Genomic DNA, 15,943 nt, shown 5'->3' with positions numbered 1-15,943 from the left:
TAAATTTCTGTTATCGAACATACTCTGCCAGCGAATATTTAAATATTGGAAAATTCGTAAAAGATATTTTAATATTTTTACAAGAGAAACGCGATAAATTAAGAATCATACGTCTCGACCTACCTTGACTCGTACTCATCAAAGTAGCTTGTATGAATTTCGTGGAAAATTCTGCGAAATAATAGTCAGATACTTAAATAAATTTAATCTTCGTTGCGAATGTGGAAATTCAACTGACGCAAGTGTTGCTTTAATGGAAGGAATATAAAGGAAAATACGTACATGCAGGTGGATAATGTCATTTTGACGATCATTACGAACCACCCTTATCGTTCTAACCGCAACACAGAAACACGAAGATAAATGGCGAACATCCTTTACAACAACGTCGTTAATTTTTAAGATTACTCCAACGTCCAAGTGCACGGTTGAGAGGCTCTTGTAGAAGCTTTGGGAGCTAGGTCCAGCAGTAATTAGGCCTGTGGAATATTTAACTACCGAACCATTCTGTTCTATGCGAACCTGAACCGATCTATCAATTACTTTCGCTTTATTAGAAATTCCTATTAATCGTTGGAATTAATTGTTTATTTAAAAGCGCTCAAATAATAAAGATAAACCGGCGGACATAAGTATTAAGCACGCAACGCAAAACATATTTGATGTACATTTATTGGGAAATTCAAACAAATTTTATTTAATATTTAATCTTGGATTTAACATTTTATCTCATATTTAATCTTGAATTTAATATTTAATCTTGGATTTAATATTTTATTTCATATTTCATATTACAAGACAAATGTGATACGGGGGAAATAATAGGTTCACGATAAAATAATTAGAAAAATAAAAAAGAGCAGTGGGAAGTATTTTTATGTACCGAATATGATATTTTGTGCAGACACAGCAAGTATCCAAGACGTATGCCCAACAATAATAACAGAACACGTGTTTTGATGCATCGTAGATTAAAGAAGTTTTACATACAGGTTGAGAAATAGAAAGAATGACTGTAATGGATGACGATACGTCCCAAGGTAATTCTTAAGGAGAATACTGGGTTGCTACATGCTACATATAGCTTTTGTGGCACCATTGAGAGCTATCGGCAAATAGGATTCCATTATATATAAATGGAACTACACATACTACTTAGAGAATAGTAATTAACCCATACTCTTCCAAAGAAGAATGCATTACAGTTTGCGCTATTACATTATTGTGCACGTTGTAAAAATTCTTATTTTAAAATATTAATCAACACACTGACTCTTGCTATTTTCTTCTTTTCACACTCTCGTTCCAACACTCATGCGCTCAACGATAAATCGATTTACGAGAAATTTCGGGATGCAAAAGCACAGAGATTGCATGTAATACGCAAAAACATATTAAATACTCAAGGTATAATAATTATAACATTCAGTTGACGAAATAAATTTCTGCTTAAATTCCGCTTCTTGAATTATATACATAAAGCTACGAATTTATGTAAATGTCCCCAGCCATTTAATTAATTGTAAATGAGAAGAAACTACCCACGTTTCATGAATAATTGTACAAGATAAAACAAATATACATGCAATACGGAAGAAAACGGAATGGATCAGCTAGAATGCGCTTGGTATTCGAGAGAGCTGGGTTGAACGTGGCGTGAACACATGCGATATTCAACGAGTACCGAGAAAATGCAGCCGGGGATATTCATCCCGGGACGTTCGAGCAACAGTTTTTCTTGCGAGCAACCCCACTGGAGCGTATTCGAGTCTGCCTGGAATCCAATAAAAGGAGCGAGGCCGATCTTCGCCGGTCATCGCTTTAAAACAATAGCACGAGACAGGAGAAAAATGCAATGGAGAATGTTCAAGATACTCTCCACGATGGAGCATGTTCTCTTGCACGATCGATATTTCCTTTGCCTTTTTATTTTACGATGAAAATACTCGTCTAACTGTTTCGTTTAATTAAAGACCCGTTGCCCGTCAAAAAAAAAAAAAAAAAAAAAAAAAAAAATAGGAGAGAGAAAAAAGAAAAAAGGGGACCAAACTAAAATACGTTAACGTTGATCGATTATAGAGATAATCGCCGAAACCTGTGTTCTGGAAAGTGAACAAGCCTCGTAATCTAACGGAAGCAGAAAGCTGCATCGATCGGCATTTCTAAGGTCTGCGCATTATGGGGGTTCATGCGGTCGGTCTAATGGTATTATCAACCCTTAAAGCTGGACTGCTTTCAGGTCATTGGCCAGTCGGCTGCATTCTTTCCACTTTTTTTTCTCCCTCCTTATCTTCCTTTCTTTTTTCTTTCTTTGTTCTTCGTCCGCTTCGCTCTCCTTAATTAACTTGGTTTCATTCGAGGAAATTAACACGAAAGCGCTCTAAAAATGGCACGACCCACACATGCACAGAATATACACTACCGCCCGGTTCATTGTCACAAAGGGAGAGTTCATTGGCGCCACCCGTGCGTTACGTCGCTAGCTTCGGATAAGGTCACAATAGAGACCCTCTTGAACTGCAATTTTCGACAAGATGTAACTTCAACGCTAAGAATATCGCGAGGCTAGTTATTCACACGAAGTTGCGGGAATTCGATTCTGTGTAATCGAGCAGCAGGTTAAGATTAAGAAAATTCCTAAGTTACGGAAAATTCTATGCAATGAGAACAGGGAGTAAGGGATAACGTAGGATGTGGTCACGCAACAAGAAGTATAGTTTTTTCAAGAAAATTAATTGGATGTGTTTATCTGAACCCTTCAAGTATTGAATTATATCAGTGGAATATTTTTATCGCCAGTCTTCTTTTAGATATTTAACAGCCGATAACAATTATTCTAAACATAAATATTTCTTACATATTCGTAATTCGTCATTTTCGCTCAATCAAATAGCTATTTTGGTTTCTATCTTCTACTTTCTTTGCATAGAACGTACGTAGAATGTTTTCAACGTGACATAGAAAGTTAAAAATACCAGTAGACAAATGATACTATAGTTATTATATATTGATACGTTCACTACTGCATATGGTGCATCGATTCAATTATTTAAGTAGTGCGACTGATACAACTGTTGCATTTTAATTTCTGTGTATTTCGACGAAATGCAACTGCAATAATAGTCGCACTCTAATAATAGTAAATTTATTAAACGCGTTACTGGAATGAATGCTAGTAGTTTCTAACGCTGGAATAAGGCTGAAGCAATTACGAAGTATTACTTTACTGAAAAAAAAAAGAAAAAGAAGAAAAGAAACTGGTTCATTAATAAAATGACCAATTGAAATGGAAAGTGGCAAGAAGAATTTGCAAATACATAATTGGTCGACTGTTAATGGGAAGGAAACCCGCTTTTTTCCTTTTTCCACGTAGCAAAGGTATTCCGGCAGGTCAGACGAACGACGTTAAGGTTCACGTACACCAGGTGATCGCGATCTTAACGCGGAGTTGGCGTGCACCTTATCTGGCACAATGTCTAGCTGCCAGTTGAGTTACGAAGTCCTTCGAACCAGCAAGAAGGACTTGACTTTCCAGCAACTTTTACCTGGCCACTTCCACGTGCTACTGTCAAGGTTGAGGTTTCAGGATCAAGACTCGTGGCTTCGAGATCCAAAAACTATGTCGACTTTTGCTTAAAACGTCTCCAAAACTAAAAACTTTATCTTTATAAATGACTATTAACGCTTGTTTATTATCATAATTTACCAATATATCGCGAAAGCCTTCATACCCTCTTATTACTGGAATTTGTTAATTACATGAAAATGTGATCCATTAAGAACGGAAACATTATTTGTCCTAAGAATCTAAGGAAGATGTAGCAAAAGAGACAGCTATGAAAATTATTTTTATATATCCATTTCGTAAAACGAGGTAAACTTTCATCAAAAAACTGTATTTTAGCATTAAGTTATGTCATTTGTTCTTCATTAGTCACATTACAATGATGATTCAGACGACAATGTGATTGAAAAAGATATTATTCGTCGTTTATATGATTTCTATGCAGCGATCTATAAAGAAATTTATTACACAAAAATTCGCTACCCCTGAAACCCATTTAAATTCTCTTTAAGACATTTCTCTCTAGAACTGAACCATTTAAGATTCTAATCTTAAGTGATTTATCTTGAACTATCTACACGTCCCAATCCGATGAAAAGTAAGAAAAATGTTTGAAGTTTTCGCTAGTCCTAATTCGATAATGAGAGACTGTAAGTTCTATTCGACGATCGGACAATTCACGTGGCGAAATGATCAATGCCAGGGTGTCTACACATGCAAGGTCAAGACCCATTCTTCGATCACTATACACACACAGACATCGGTTTAGAGCGTTTACTCGCACGCGAGCGCGTTTGGAATATTTCAAAAATTACAAAAGCAAGACCTGCACTAGCAACAGTGCCGATAATCTAACGATTCGTTGCAGTCATTAATGATCCTGAGGTTGGTTATTAAGGTCGCAGCAGGCTGGATATCGCGATAAGCTCGAAAAATTCCAAGGCTCTCCCAGTCGTCGTTTACCGACACGCGAGTTCCAGCAACGGGTCCACGACCAATTCGATTTTCCACTGGAACTTTCGTGACTGAAGGGACTGATTAACCCTTTAAGTGCGGATACATTTTCATAAATTGCTCCCTTCAAACGTGGAAAAGGAAGAAATGACGAAGATATAGTAGCTCACAAAAGTATCCGAGCAATTATAGATCTTTTATGAATATATTATCTGTGTTGTACGAAACGTTTCGAAATTTCGTTAACGTTGCAACGAGACACAATTAACACGATTAGATCGATAAAGTTTGAAACAAATATGAAAATGTCACGATATTTTCTAATTCTTTCGTTATTACATATCGCAGACAAATAAATTCCTCATAGTCAGATCGCGAATTTCTATGCATTTTTATATCTTTATAATCAAACAGATGATATCTAAGTAAAAATTTGTTTCACCTATGTTCGTTAAAACATTCTGTTTGGAACACTTTACAATATTCTTGCATAGTATACATGAATTTTTTACTTTTTGTGCTTTTACATTTTCCATTAATGCACGAAAATCCGCATTCTTCTCACAACGTACAACAAGCTTCGCTATTTCCTGCAAAAGGTTGAACATTGAATTTTGAGATATAGAAACTTGTCTTGAATAACCCTATCTTACCGTGTCCCCTTTTCTACCAGCTGAGTGGTCCGCATAATATTCATGAATCGAACATTCGAACCGATAGGAATATTCCTATCATATCCTTGTTTCCAGTCACCGACAGGAGGAATCGAGACAGGCAGTAAATCATAGTGGTGACGGTGGCTAAATGGATTCGAGAAATTCCAGTTAGGTGGGACAGAAATGTTGGCCATAGTAACCGAACCAAATATCCAGGCTATCCGACCAGTCGCCGATCCAGAGGCCGTGAATATTGCTGCTTGGCATCCATCCTGACAGGGACACTTTTTCCATTTTCATTTTCCACGTACCATGCCAAAACTGCGACTGACCTACTCAACTCTGCTGGGTGGAGGCAATTTCCCAAGGTGACCTTACGATAATTATCTCCGGATGCAGAAACTTCAGTTCGCCTATTAAGAGTCGGACAAATTGCCTTCATAAAACGCTATTGGGCGTGAGTTCAAGAGTACACAAGATAATATCGTTGGTTCTTTAAAGGAAGAGAAGAAATCGAATCTCTGATGTACGATCGGAGCGCGATACAAATCAGAGTCTTAAGTTGGGAGATTAAGTACGCTGGGTATACTGAAATCGATATTTGTTCAGCGTATGCGACTATCGTGGCCTGTTTTTCACGATTAAAATGATTCAAAGAGAAAAAGTAAGTCTGATTAATTATTGGCATTTAGCCTGGTGATAGATTGCCAGTTTTGTTGGGTTCCGAGTACCCAATTTAGTGCGATGCTTAAAAATCTTCCAAAGAGCTTACATTATTTCAGAACGACCTGTGTGTTACGGAGTTTGTAGCCAAAATCGTCTTGCTTTGGACTCGACATAGATGAATTTAATGCAATGCTTGTAAATCCTAAAAATACGTTAAAAGACAAACTACACAGAAGAAGGTAAAAAGGGTATGTGTTGGGATATAAAATTGAAGGCAGGTCTGTGAGCAAAGCAGGACATTCAATACGGCTGGAAATATACAGTAATAAATGGCTTTAGCCTTTCGGAGGTGTTACAGAGGCTTTCGAGTGAGGGATGATCGCGTTAACCTCGGGTAATTGAACCCTCCTTCCCTTTCCCTTGCTTTCCTATAGTAAAGGCTGTCTCATCCTTTCGAGTCTACTTTCTCGGATATCGTGTGTTTAGATACTCCTCTTCCCGGCTGTCGTCCCTAGGTAATCATCGCGAGAATGTCTTGAAAGCTTCTTAACAACGATGCAACACGATTATACGAAAGGACACAGGTTCATTGAAAGAAGAGAATCGACGAAGCTCTGGATATTTAGGGGAGGCGTTCTCTTCACTTGCCGAAACTCGATGAAAATATAATGAACACTGGACGAAGCTGCGCTATTTCCAACGAAGAAATCAAGTCGCCTTTTCTTTATGCAGACGACAGAACCGTGGAAAAGCCACAACAGGTGGAATCAGAGAGTCGCATAAAAGGATTATTAAGAGGAATAGGAGATATTTTATGAATTCTCCGATTTTTTGTGTAGTTTACTAGTATATCTGTAGCGATAATATCCTTTGTGTATGTATCTAAATGTACAGATGATTTAGGTGATATTTTTATGAATACTCTTTACGTAAAAATAAATCTTTCTGTTTTAAAAGATTCTTAAAAACACACATTAAATACTTGTTCAAAAAGTAAGCACAGATAAGCGACAATTTGCACGACAATCACAAACTTGGTGATAGCAAATGAAATTTACGAATTGCAAGCTATTTGAGGATCTTATTTGACGTAAGATTGTAAGAAGCACTTGTAACTTATCAATTCATTAAATATCATTAGTTGATACATTATTTAAAAGACCCAAGTATCCCTACATTCGTTACAAAATCTTTCCTTTCAGTAAATGATCCAAGACTTTTGTACAATGCTGTACACTTTCACAGAGATCTTGTGAAAGAATTTCAAATATCGGATTGCATCGTCAGTTGGTAATTTATTGTACAAAAGAACTCTCGAGTATCTTTACATTCATCCGTAACAACGAAATCTTTCCTTTTAATAAATGGTCCAAGACTTTCATAGGTATAATACCATACACCTACAAAGGGGGTTTCTTTCGCAAGAATTTTAAATATTTGATCGCATTGTCAGTTGATAATTTATCGTACAAAAGAGTCCCCAAGTATTCCTACATTCACTCGTAATAACCAAATCTTTCTTTTTAATAAATAGTCCAAGACTTTTGTATTGTACAGTACTCTACATTTTTATATTAAATTCATCTTTCATTTAAATTCGCTAAATATTGGACTGGACCACTCTACAATACTAATATTAAAATCCAAATTACTTACGATCTTATGATGAAGATGCTGAAGCTCCCTTTCGGTGACCCGCCTTCGAGACAATTCGCGTTGTTCCCTTCTATATTGGCTGTACTTGTAGAAGAGATACATGCCAGGAAGCGCGAGAACAACCAGGGGTTTCATCAGGCTGGCTCTTCCGCTTCCTCCGCGAACACGAGGCTCTGGAGGCTCGTCAAGGTCCTCCAGTTGGCCAGCACCCTCGGCCAAAGCTGGCACCACCGGCATGATTGATTATCTAAAACAGAGAAATTCGAAAGTTAGTATGGTTGTTATATATTGTTAAAATCGATATTCACAAGACAAGAAGAAAAATGGAATCGAGTGGATGAATAAAAAAAAAACATTAGATTCGTCGTTATACTTAAACCTGCTACGTTCTTTCGATCATCTTCGATTTAATTATATTTTCCTAACGTTAAAAGATATCTTCATAAAGTTGGTATGCATAATGCCTCGTTATAATTTCATGTTGAAACATCACAAATTCTCTCTTTTTGCTGAAATGAAAGCAAAATTGAAATATAAAAATTATTAAAAATATAAAATTGAAATTAAAAATATAAGAAAGCACTATAAATTTATATCTAATAAGAGCAATGAATACATATAATATACATCACACAATAAACAATTGTTAAGGAATGTGATAAACAAATTAGTCTACTACAAAAGTTACTAAAATTCACAATGTATCGATTTTAAATTTTCTTTTATCCATCACTGTATTCCTCCTTAGGAAAATTAATCCAGCCATTCATGGTTATTCACACCACTGGAAAATAACTCCTTCGAGTGGTCTGATTGTTCGCAACTATGTACACGCATTGCGTCTTGTATAGTGAAACACGCGTCAAAGGGAAATCGTTTCGGCGCTGATTAATTAATGACATCGCATCCGATTATTACCGTGTCGGACAATAGCTTGTACCGGCGTATTGTACTTCATCGAGGATATTGAAACGACGCGGCTACCATTTCAATTGGCCGGAATGCAGTTGACAAGAGAAACGCAGCTCTCCGAGTCTCATAATGGATCATTTGTTCGAAACGCTTAATTAGTCGCAACACTGACTCTTCAACGTTAAAAACTTCTACATACTCGTAAATACGGTGGCTGGCGAAAGTGTACGAACACTCCTAGAAGACTTATATGTATATATTATAAAAAACATTTTGAAATTTATTGGCACTGTAATGGTAATTATATTGGTAAAATTTGAAACTGTGAATAAACTGAGAATCCATGTAGCAGATACAAGATATTTATTGCAAGCATAGACTTTGCAAAGACTAACAAAGTATTTGAACAGTCCATTATTTGTTGTTAATAAGTAGATCGCGAATTTGTACGTATTTCTGTGAAATTTGAAGATGCAAAAATATACAGAATGAACTAATATGTAAAAATATATCCAAAATTGAATACTTGTTACGATATTTGGTAGATAGACAAATTTTCTACCTAAATTTCACTTACTTATTTATATTTCCATAAATGTCTGCAGTTTATTAACTGAATTATTGAATTTCCATAAATGTCTGCAGTTTATTAACAAGGCGAACAAGAAAACGATGTATAGTGAAACCATCTGTAGCATTAGTTGTATGTTTAAGACTACTACTCAATTTTTCACTGAGTGTATACTTGCAATAAATGTCTTGTATTATAACTTCTATACACGTTTTCGGAATGGTTTCGAACGTTACTGTTCATAGTCACGATAGTCATGTCTCATTTACACTGGTCACGACATTTAATACACATAATATATTGAGAAAAATATTCTGTAGTAAATATTTGAATATTTTCGTTAGTCACTGGTAGTCTATTAGTCTGTAAAAGGAAGAATTCACTGGATGCTGTGTGCAGTCCTCGGGAATGATTCTTTATAGAGTGATCGGAATTTTTATATGTTTCGCGAAGAATTTCAATGTACTGATAAAAGTTCAGCAGGCGAGCTGGAAGAGTTCTAGGTCAGCGGGAGATGACTATTGGGTATTGGTTTTCCATCAAATCGTTTTTTACAATCCCACGTCCCTTGTCATCTGTATTTCTTCCCCCGTTTTCCGATATTTATAATCCTCGTTAATGTCTTCCTGAAATATGTGGAATGAAACAATTCTCTGTTGCAAGTGATTAGAGTAAAAAAAAAAAACGGAAGGGAAGATATGCCAATGCCCTATCTTCTGCTCTGTGATGCTTTGGTTATTGGAAAAATTGAAAGGAAAAAAAATTCGAAGCCTTTCATTAGAATCACCATATGTGCTTTTCAGAAGTCACTGATCAACTCCATTTTGCAGGATGCTCACAATTTCATTAGTCAGATCCATAATTAATATTCAACACCTCAGGAAGCAGAGCACTAGTTTCTGAATTTGTTTATTACACGCAGAAATATATATGTGTGTGTATACAATATGCATAAATAACGCGTATGTACATGTGTATAAATAATCGCGAATTTCGAGGCACATTTTGAAAAATCATGCTAGTAATTGTAATTTTCCCTAACGTTACGGTTTACGAAAGTGATCAGCGTCGTTTCTCAGCGTCTCCTATGTAACCTCTTATGACAATCGACGTTTCATTGATCCCACGTATTGATTATTTTGGTGGTTCGAAAAAATTTGTCTATCAGCTGGACAATGTTCTGACGGATTTCCGTGACTTCAATGAAATTTCGTACTGTGCTAGCCGGTCGTTCACCGACTATATTTAATTCAGCCGTCTACTTGCCGTGCTATTCTTAACCTGCTGCTCTAGAAATACGCGAGCTGTTACGTCACCCGTGGCTAGGTCGTGTACCCTTGCATCGTTGCAATTTGCACCCGAGATGCTGCTATCGTCTCTATCAGTGGCGTTAGGATAATAGTAGTCTTCGTGGTATCTTGAGATCTTGAATTAAAACATCGAGTAATGCTACTATCCATTGATTTAGTAACAATAATGATAGCATGTAAGATTCTGTATGATTTTAATGGAACTTGGAACTAGGGTGAGATATAGTACTTCATCTAACTTCGAGATTCTGAGTCACTTGAATCTTCCTAGATTCCTATTAATTTGTACATCGAAGTGGTTGAATAAATATAGAAGATTTGAAGCTACGTTGCTTCATTATAATCTTTGTGGTTTATTTATCAATTATCTACGTAAGAGTAAGAAGATTAGATGATGCGGCATCTCCAGTGATTGATGAATATTGTAATATAAGGGTCTTACAACGTTTCCTATTTTTAATAAAACTTTGGTATTCAATGCACATACATTGTGAACTTTAAATTGCATTTGTGTTTTAAAAATCATATAGTATTAACTTTATTAATTGCTATATTTTGTCATGTTACTGTCATATATCTAAATACCAATTCCTGATGTCTTTGTGACATACATAACTTCTTCCAATTGTGAAGCTTGTATAATAACTGTCTGGAGACTTTTGAATGGGCGTGTTTCTTATTAAGATTATAAATATGAAGTACCCAATTAATTTATAGAAAAAATAGACATCTTTTGGATGATTAAAAGAAATTGTATTAATCAGATTACATTTACGGAAGAATGGGTGACAGCAAATATTTCAAGAGAAACCTCCATTCTCCAGTTCGATTTTTCTGCCATTGTCAAGGTGTCCAAGGCTGATATATGCTATCAATTATCTTCTAGTCGATTACTTGAAGAGAACGACGTTCATCCTTTGTGGTCAACCAGTGGTTACTAGCGGATCACTTTCTCAAAAATTGTTCCTGGCAACTATCTGATTGCTGTATATCTCAGGAGTGTTGTAGCACTACTCTTCCAGATTCTGCTCTTCCAGATTCATGGATAATGTTTATCAAGGTGGTCGAGGAATAACGAAATGGGGAAACTAATTTATTACCCGAGTTCTTGCTATACGCCCTGCCATGATGAAATTGGGACTTGGAAAAATTTCTGCATTCCTTGAAACAATTCTACCAGGATGAGGATTCTCGAATATAGAGAAAAAGTTCTAGCATCGATAGAACTTTTAAACTTGAGAAGAAAGAGAGATTGAAGGAACGAAAAGGGTGCAAGAGTACTGAGACAAATTTCAATGGAAAAAAGAAAGAAAGGAGGTTAGAACAATCAAAAAGAATTTTCCAGTAACTAAAAAGATAGTAGAGACACCAAGCAGGAAGTACTAAAAAAGAAAATGTAAAAATGAGGAGTAAAAGGAATCCTAGTCATAGAAATAACAATACGACAACGTTAGGAAGAAATTTCATCGATTAAAAAAAGCAGCGCAGAAACTTCAAAAAAAGTAGCTGCAAACATAAAAACAAAACAAGAACGTTAGAGAAGGAATTCCATGGCTAAAAAAAAAAAAGAGAGAAGTGAGACGTAAAAATATAAAAAGGAACTTCATTTACACAAAATAGTGCAAGGACGTTGAAGAAAGAATTCTAACAGCAAAAAAGAAGGAAGCATCAGGAGGAAATGAAGGATTTCCAACCATGAAAAAAAAATAATACAACGCCATCAGAAAGGAATCCAGCTATGAAAAAAGTAGATCAAAGGCAGAAAAAAGGAGTCATAATCGTTAGGAATACCAATAATTCCTTTTGTTCTAATTTTAGAGTAAGTTACTGGATCACACAAAATTAAAATCTCATAAGATTTCTGTCAATTTGTTTACTCTGACGTCTCTAACATGAAAAATTTACGATGATCTAATTTACGATTTCGATTCGATCATGGATGTAGCTTATACAGATTCATGCTATTACTAACATAGCTAATTTGTAAAATCTAAAGATTTGTTAGATATTTATTAAGTAGCGAGATTTATTTCTAGCGATTTAATAATACATGTCATAATGAATCACATTATCCTATCAATAATCATAGAAAACAGTGGTTACATTCATGTTTCACGAATAAATCTAAAAAATAATGGGTCATTTGACCAATGGGAACAGAAATCTACTAATCTAACTTAACCTATTTACACTTCATTTTCTCTGTGTTTCGCAAATACTCATTTCCGTGTTTGTAGACTATGGAACAATTCCAAATCGAACAAAGCTCACAAAAAAAGGACGCGGTCTTCCTAACCGTAGTAAAGATAATAGCGTGTAAAGTGTATACGCGAAACTCGATACCGTTCTCTCGAGATAAGAAGACGTATCAAATAGAACGCGCGTTGTTCTACTAGCAATTGAACGAGCCGTTGAAAAAGGTTGGTACATGGTTTGTAGTATCTCGAAACCGGGTAAAAAAAAAAAGAGTAAGAAATTCGATACGAGGCAAGGCGGTTTCGACGTGTCGTGTACGTGTAACATAATCTAAGCGTGTGCTTTTGTACGTGTTATCGCTTCGAGTGGCAATACATTATCGGAAATGAGTCGATATATTGACTGACGTTGTACATCCGACACCGTAGAAACGCACGCCACCTTGGGATTCGCTGTTTTTCGAGCAAGGGCAAGTTCACGCGTTTTTTCGCAGACTCCGAAAAAAAACTCCAACGAGCACGGTTACACGAATACTGCGGCTCTGCTTTTACGTCTTTTAGCCGGGAAAAAATGAAGTGATAAGTGAGAAAACGCGGCAGCGTGATATGAACAATTTGTAGTTCTTTAAAAATTGACGCAGATTTGAATGAGAAAAGAGGAAGAAAAATAGTAAAAAAAAGAAAAGAAAACAGCGCTATAAGTATTAAGATCTACCATATAAAATGTTCTACTTTATAGTATCAATTTTCCCAATCTTCATTCTTTTTGAATAAACATTTCTGTTTTTGAAGATACATTATTACATACCATCTTAAAGCGGAGAATTCTCTTCCACATACATATGCATAACCTTAATATTTTTTAATTAAAGTCATCCTTCTTAAAATTCAATGAAGCATGAATTGTAAGAAATCATTGAATGTTATATACAATCTAATACACAGAAGGAAAAGATGAGAGGAAGAAGAAAATGTCAAGGAGCAGTCGTATCAAAAATACTCTTAAAAATTGTATGCTATTATAGTGACGATTGAAGAAACAACATTCAATACTCTACAAACATCTGAATAAATTCCTTTGGAAATTCCAAAGAGAGGGAGAAAAGAAGGAGAAACACAACACCATATATGCATACCAGCTCTTAGTACGCGAAACATTGAATTTTCTTGTATCATTTTTCTAAATCTTCTTTGTCTTCGATAAATGCCTGTGCAAATGTATCTATGCGTATCATTCTAAAACTAAGAATTTTTTATTGCATACGTAACTTCAACTATCTAAATTAACCGTATCTCTCTTAGAATGCAACAAAATACGATCCTTAAAAGTTAAACGTTTTATGTTATAATCTCGTATGTATATACAGTAAATTCCACACAAATTTCTCCAGACATTCCAAGAAAAAAAAAGAGAAAGGAAGGGAGGAAGGGACGCAAGGAAGAAGATACCGTCGAGAAACGGTCGAACCTCGAATCGCGCTGTTAAAAATTATTACGCTATTATCACGACGATTATCGTGCTCGATCTAATATTACACGTACATATGCGTCTCGCCTTGACATGTCGTAATGGCGGTCGCAAGAACAAGGACACCCACCGCGGCAGGATAACATCGTATCGCATAGGCTACACGGCCAAGTACACGTCCTGTGCTCTGACTTCTATTTTTATGCCACTTTTCCTCCCTCTGTTGTTCACCGTTGGCCCGACTTCGATTGTGCCGTGTGTTGCACGATTAGAATCGATCTGCCCACTCTTTTCCCTCATCCTCACGTGACTCCACGCGAAACCTGATGCCGTGACAGAGAGAAACACACACGCACACACACACAAAGAGGGAGGGGGACGGGGGGTCGTTTTCTGATTTGGTCGCGAAACGTCATCGACGCCTATACGCGTTTTAATAGAAAAACGCTTCGAATAGAACACGAATCGGCCATTCATTAAGCTCCATTGTAGTATCATTAACGTTTCGAGTACGCTAGCCTAGTGTTATCGAATTGCAGCGAACGTGTAACTTTAGACAGGCTGAGAGGGGTTGGGCAGACAGAAATAACGCGCGGTTTCGTGCACAATTTTACCGTATTACGGATACAAGCCTTTAATTAAACAAACGGGTAAACAACTAGTCATCGTCCCGCTGCGACTGCCACATCCATTAAATTATCGAAATGTTAACAAGGATCAGAAATAAGAATTTTATTTTTACACTCGAATATCCTACTTTCTTATTTCAATTTGTAGTAATATTTCGATTACTGTAACACGTATATTTTTGATAAACAATGATCCGAATGTCTGTGGTGCGAACAAGACATGTATACCATTGAAATACATATATCGTTCGACATGATCGTCGCGACATTTTCAGCAAGCGGTTACCTGATTAGGCTTGACAACACGTTTCTACGAGCCCGTGTGAATTTACGAGGCGAAGTTACGAAGGCCGTTCATCGTCAAGGATAGAGCACAGCGATTCGACCGCATATGTAAACACAGCCGGCGATTGGTCGAAGACACCAGCGATAACACATCGCAAAAAAGCCGCCAATTCTTAACAAACACTGACACAAACCCACCCCTTAACTTAACTCAACCTTCCAATCTAACTATTGACACACGTAACCATCCCCCGTAATAAACCAATTCTCGTATGCAATTCCACCAAAAATTCACCAAACGAGATTCTACCAAACAGCTCCTATTCACACTGTCTACCTCTCCCCGATTCAATTCGACTCTCGAACATCAATCGTATGATATACATCGTGTCACAGCGAAAGAATAGGAGTATAGTATAGTATCTAAGTAACACCGTGATAACTGTCACAGAGCACTTACGTCGTGGTCGGTGGTTTCGTTCGATGGTGGATCGCGCCAGAGCCCGGTGTCCACGGGGTTAATCGGGGACGTGCGCGTGAAGGTGAATGGAAAGGCGGCGAGAAACGAGCGGAAAAAGCACGAGAAGAGAGACGAACGCCAGCGCCGGCGACACGAGCGTTCCTCGTGCGCTCAGCTCAGCTGAAACATCGCCGAGCAGCGACTGCGAGGCTGCTTCTACCGGCGGCTGCACTGTGCGCCTGCAACGAGGCAAACCGCGCAACGGGTCTGGCTCGTGGCTGTTCGCCGCGGCCCGACAATTTCCGCCGCAACTCGGCCCGTTCCGCCACTAGCCGGCCGACCTCGATACTTTTTGGCGGTCTTCGAGGAACTTCGACCGCCTGCGCGTACGAGCCACAGGGTTGCAACTACGCGACTCTGGTTCACGATTCTCGCCGCTGCTGTTCGAAGGCGCATCCATGCACTGCGCATCTACACAGGTTCTGTTCTACCTGTGCGAGCGTTCCTACCTTCCGAGTTTCTTTCTTGGCGTTGGCTCGGGTGCAGAGCTCTGGCTATATTCCAGGCGAGTTATACCCGAGTAGGTTTAGGTTATTGAAGGGGAATTTGTCGGAAA

At 37.3% G+C, this 15,943-nt stretch overlaps 1 protein-coding gene across 2 annotated transcripts in view; it reads right to left on the bottom strand.

The window, feature by feature from the left end:
- LOC138186578 (uncharacterized) overlaps window positions 1-15,608 on the bottom strand; it is a 49,986-nt gene extending 34,378 nt beyond the window's left edge. Inside the window, exons 1-2 of one of the 2 annotated variants that reach the window (XM_069126579.1) lie at window positions 15,328-15,608; window positions 7,498-7,744 (exon numbers count right to left, since the gene is read on the bottom strand). In XM_069126579.1, coding sequence (XP_068982680.1) covers window positions 7,498-7,734 — 237 coding nt within the window. In that variant the 5' untranslated portion in view covers window positions 7,735-7,744; window positions 15,328-15,608. Of the gene's footprint in view, window positions 1-7,497; window positions 7,745-7,876; window positions 7,994-15,327 lie in introns of those variants that run through there. The other variant, XM_069126580.1, reaches the window with a different exon arrangement.
- Between the last annotated feature and the right edge of the window lie 335 nt (window positions 15,609-15,943).

The sequence above is a fragment of the Bombus flavifrons genome, chromosome 14 (genome assembly GCF_040668555.2).
Source record: "Bombus flavifrons isolate JBK064 chromosome 14, iyBomFlav1_principal, whole genome shotgun sequence".
In the NCBI taxonomy this organism is placed as follows: Eukaryota; Metazoa; Arthropoda; class Insecta; order Hymenoptera; family Apidae; genus Bombus; species Bombus flavifrons.
The sequence above is the reverse complement of the archived record's forward strand: the minus strand, read 5'-3'. Positions and strand labels throughout refer to the sequence as shown.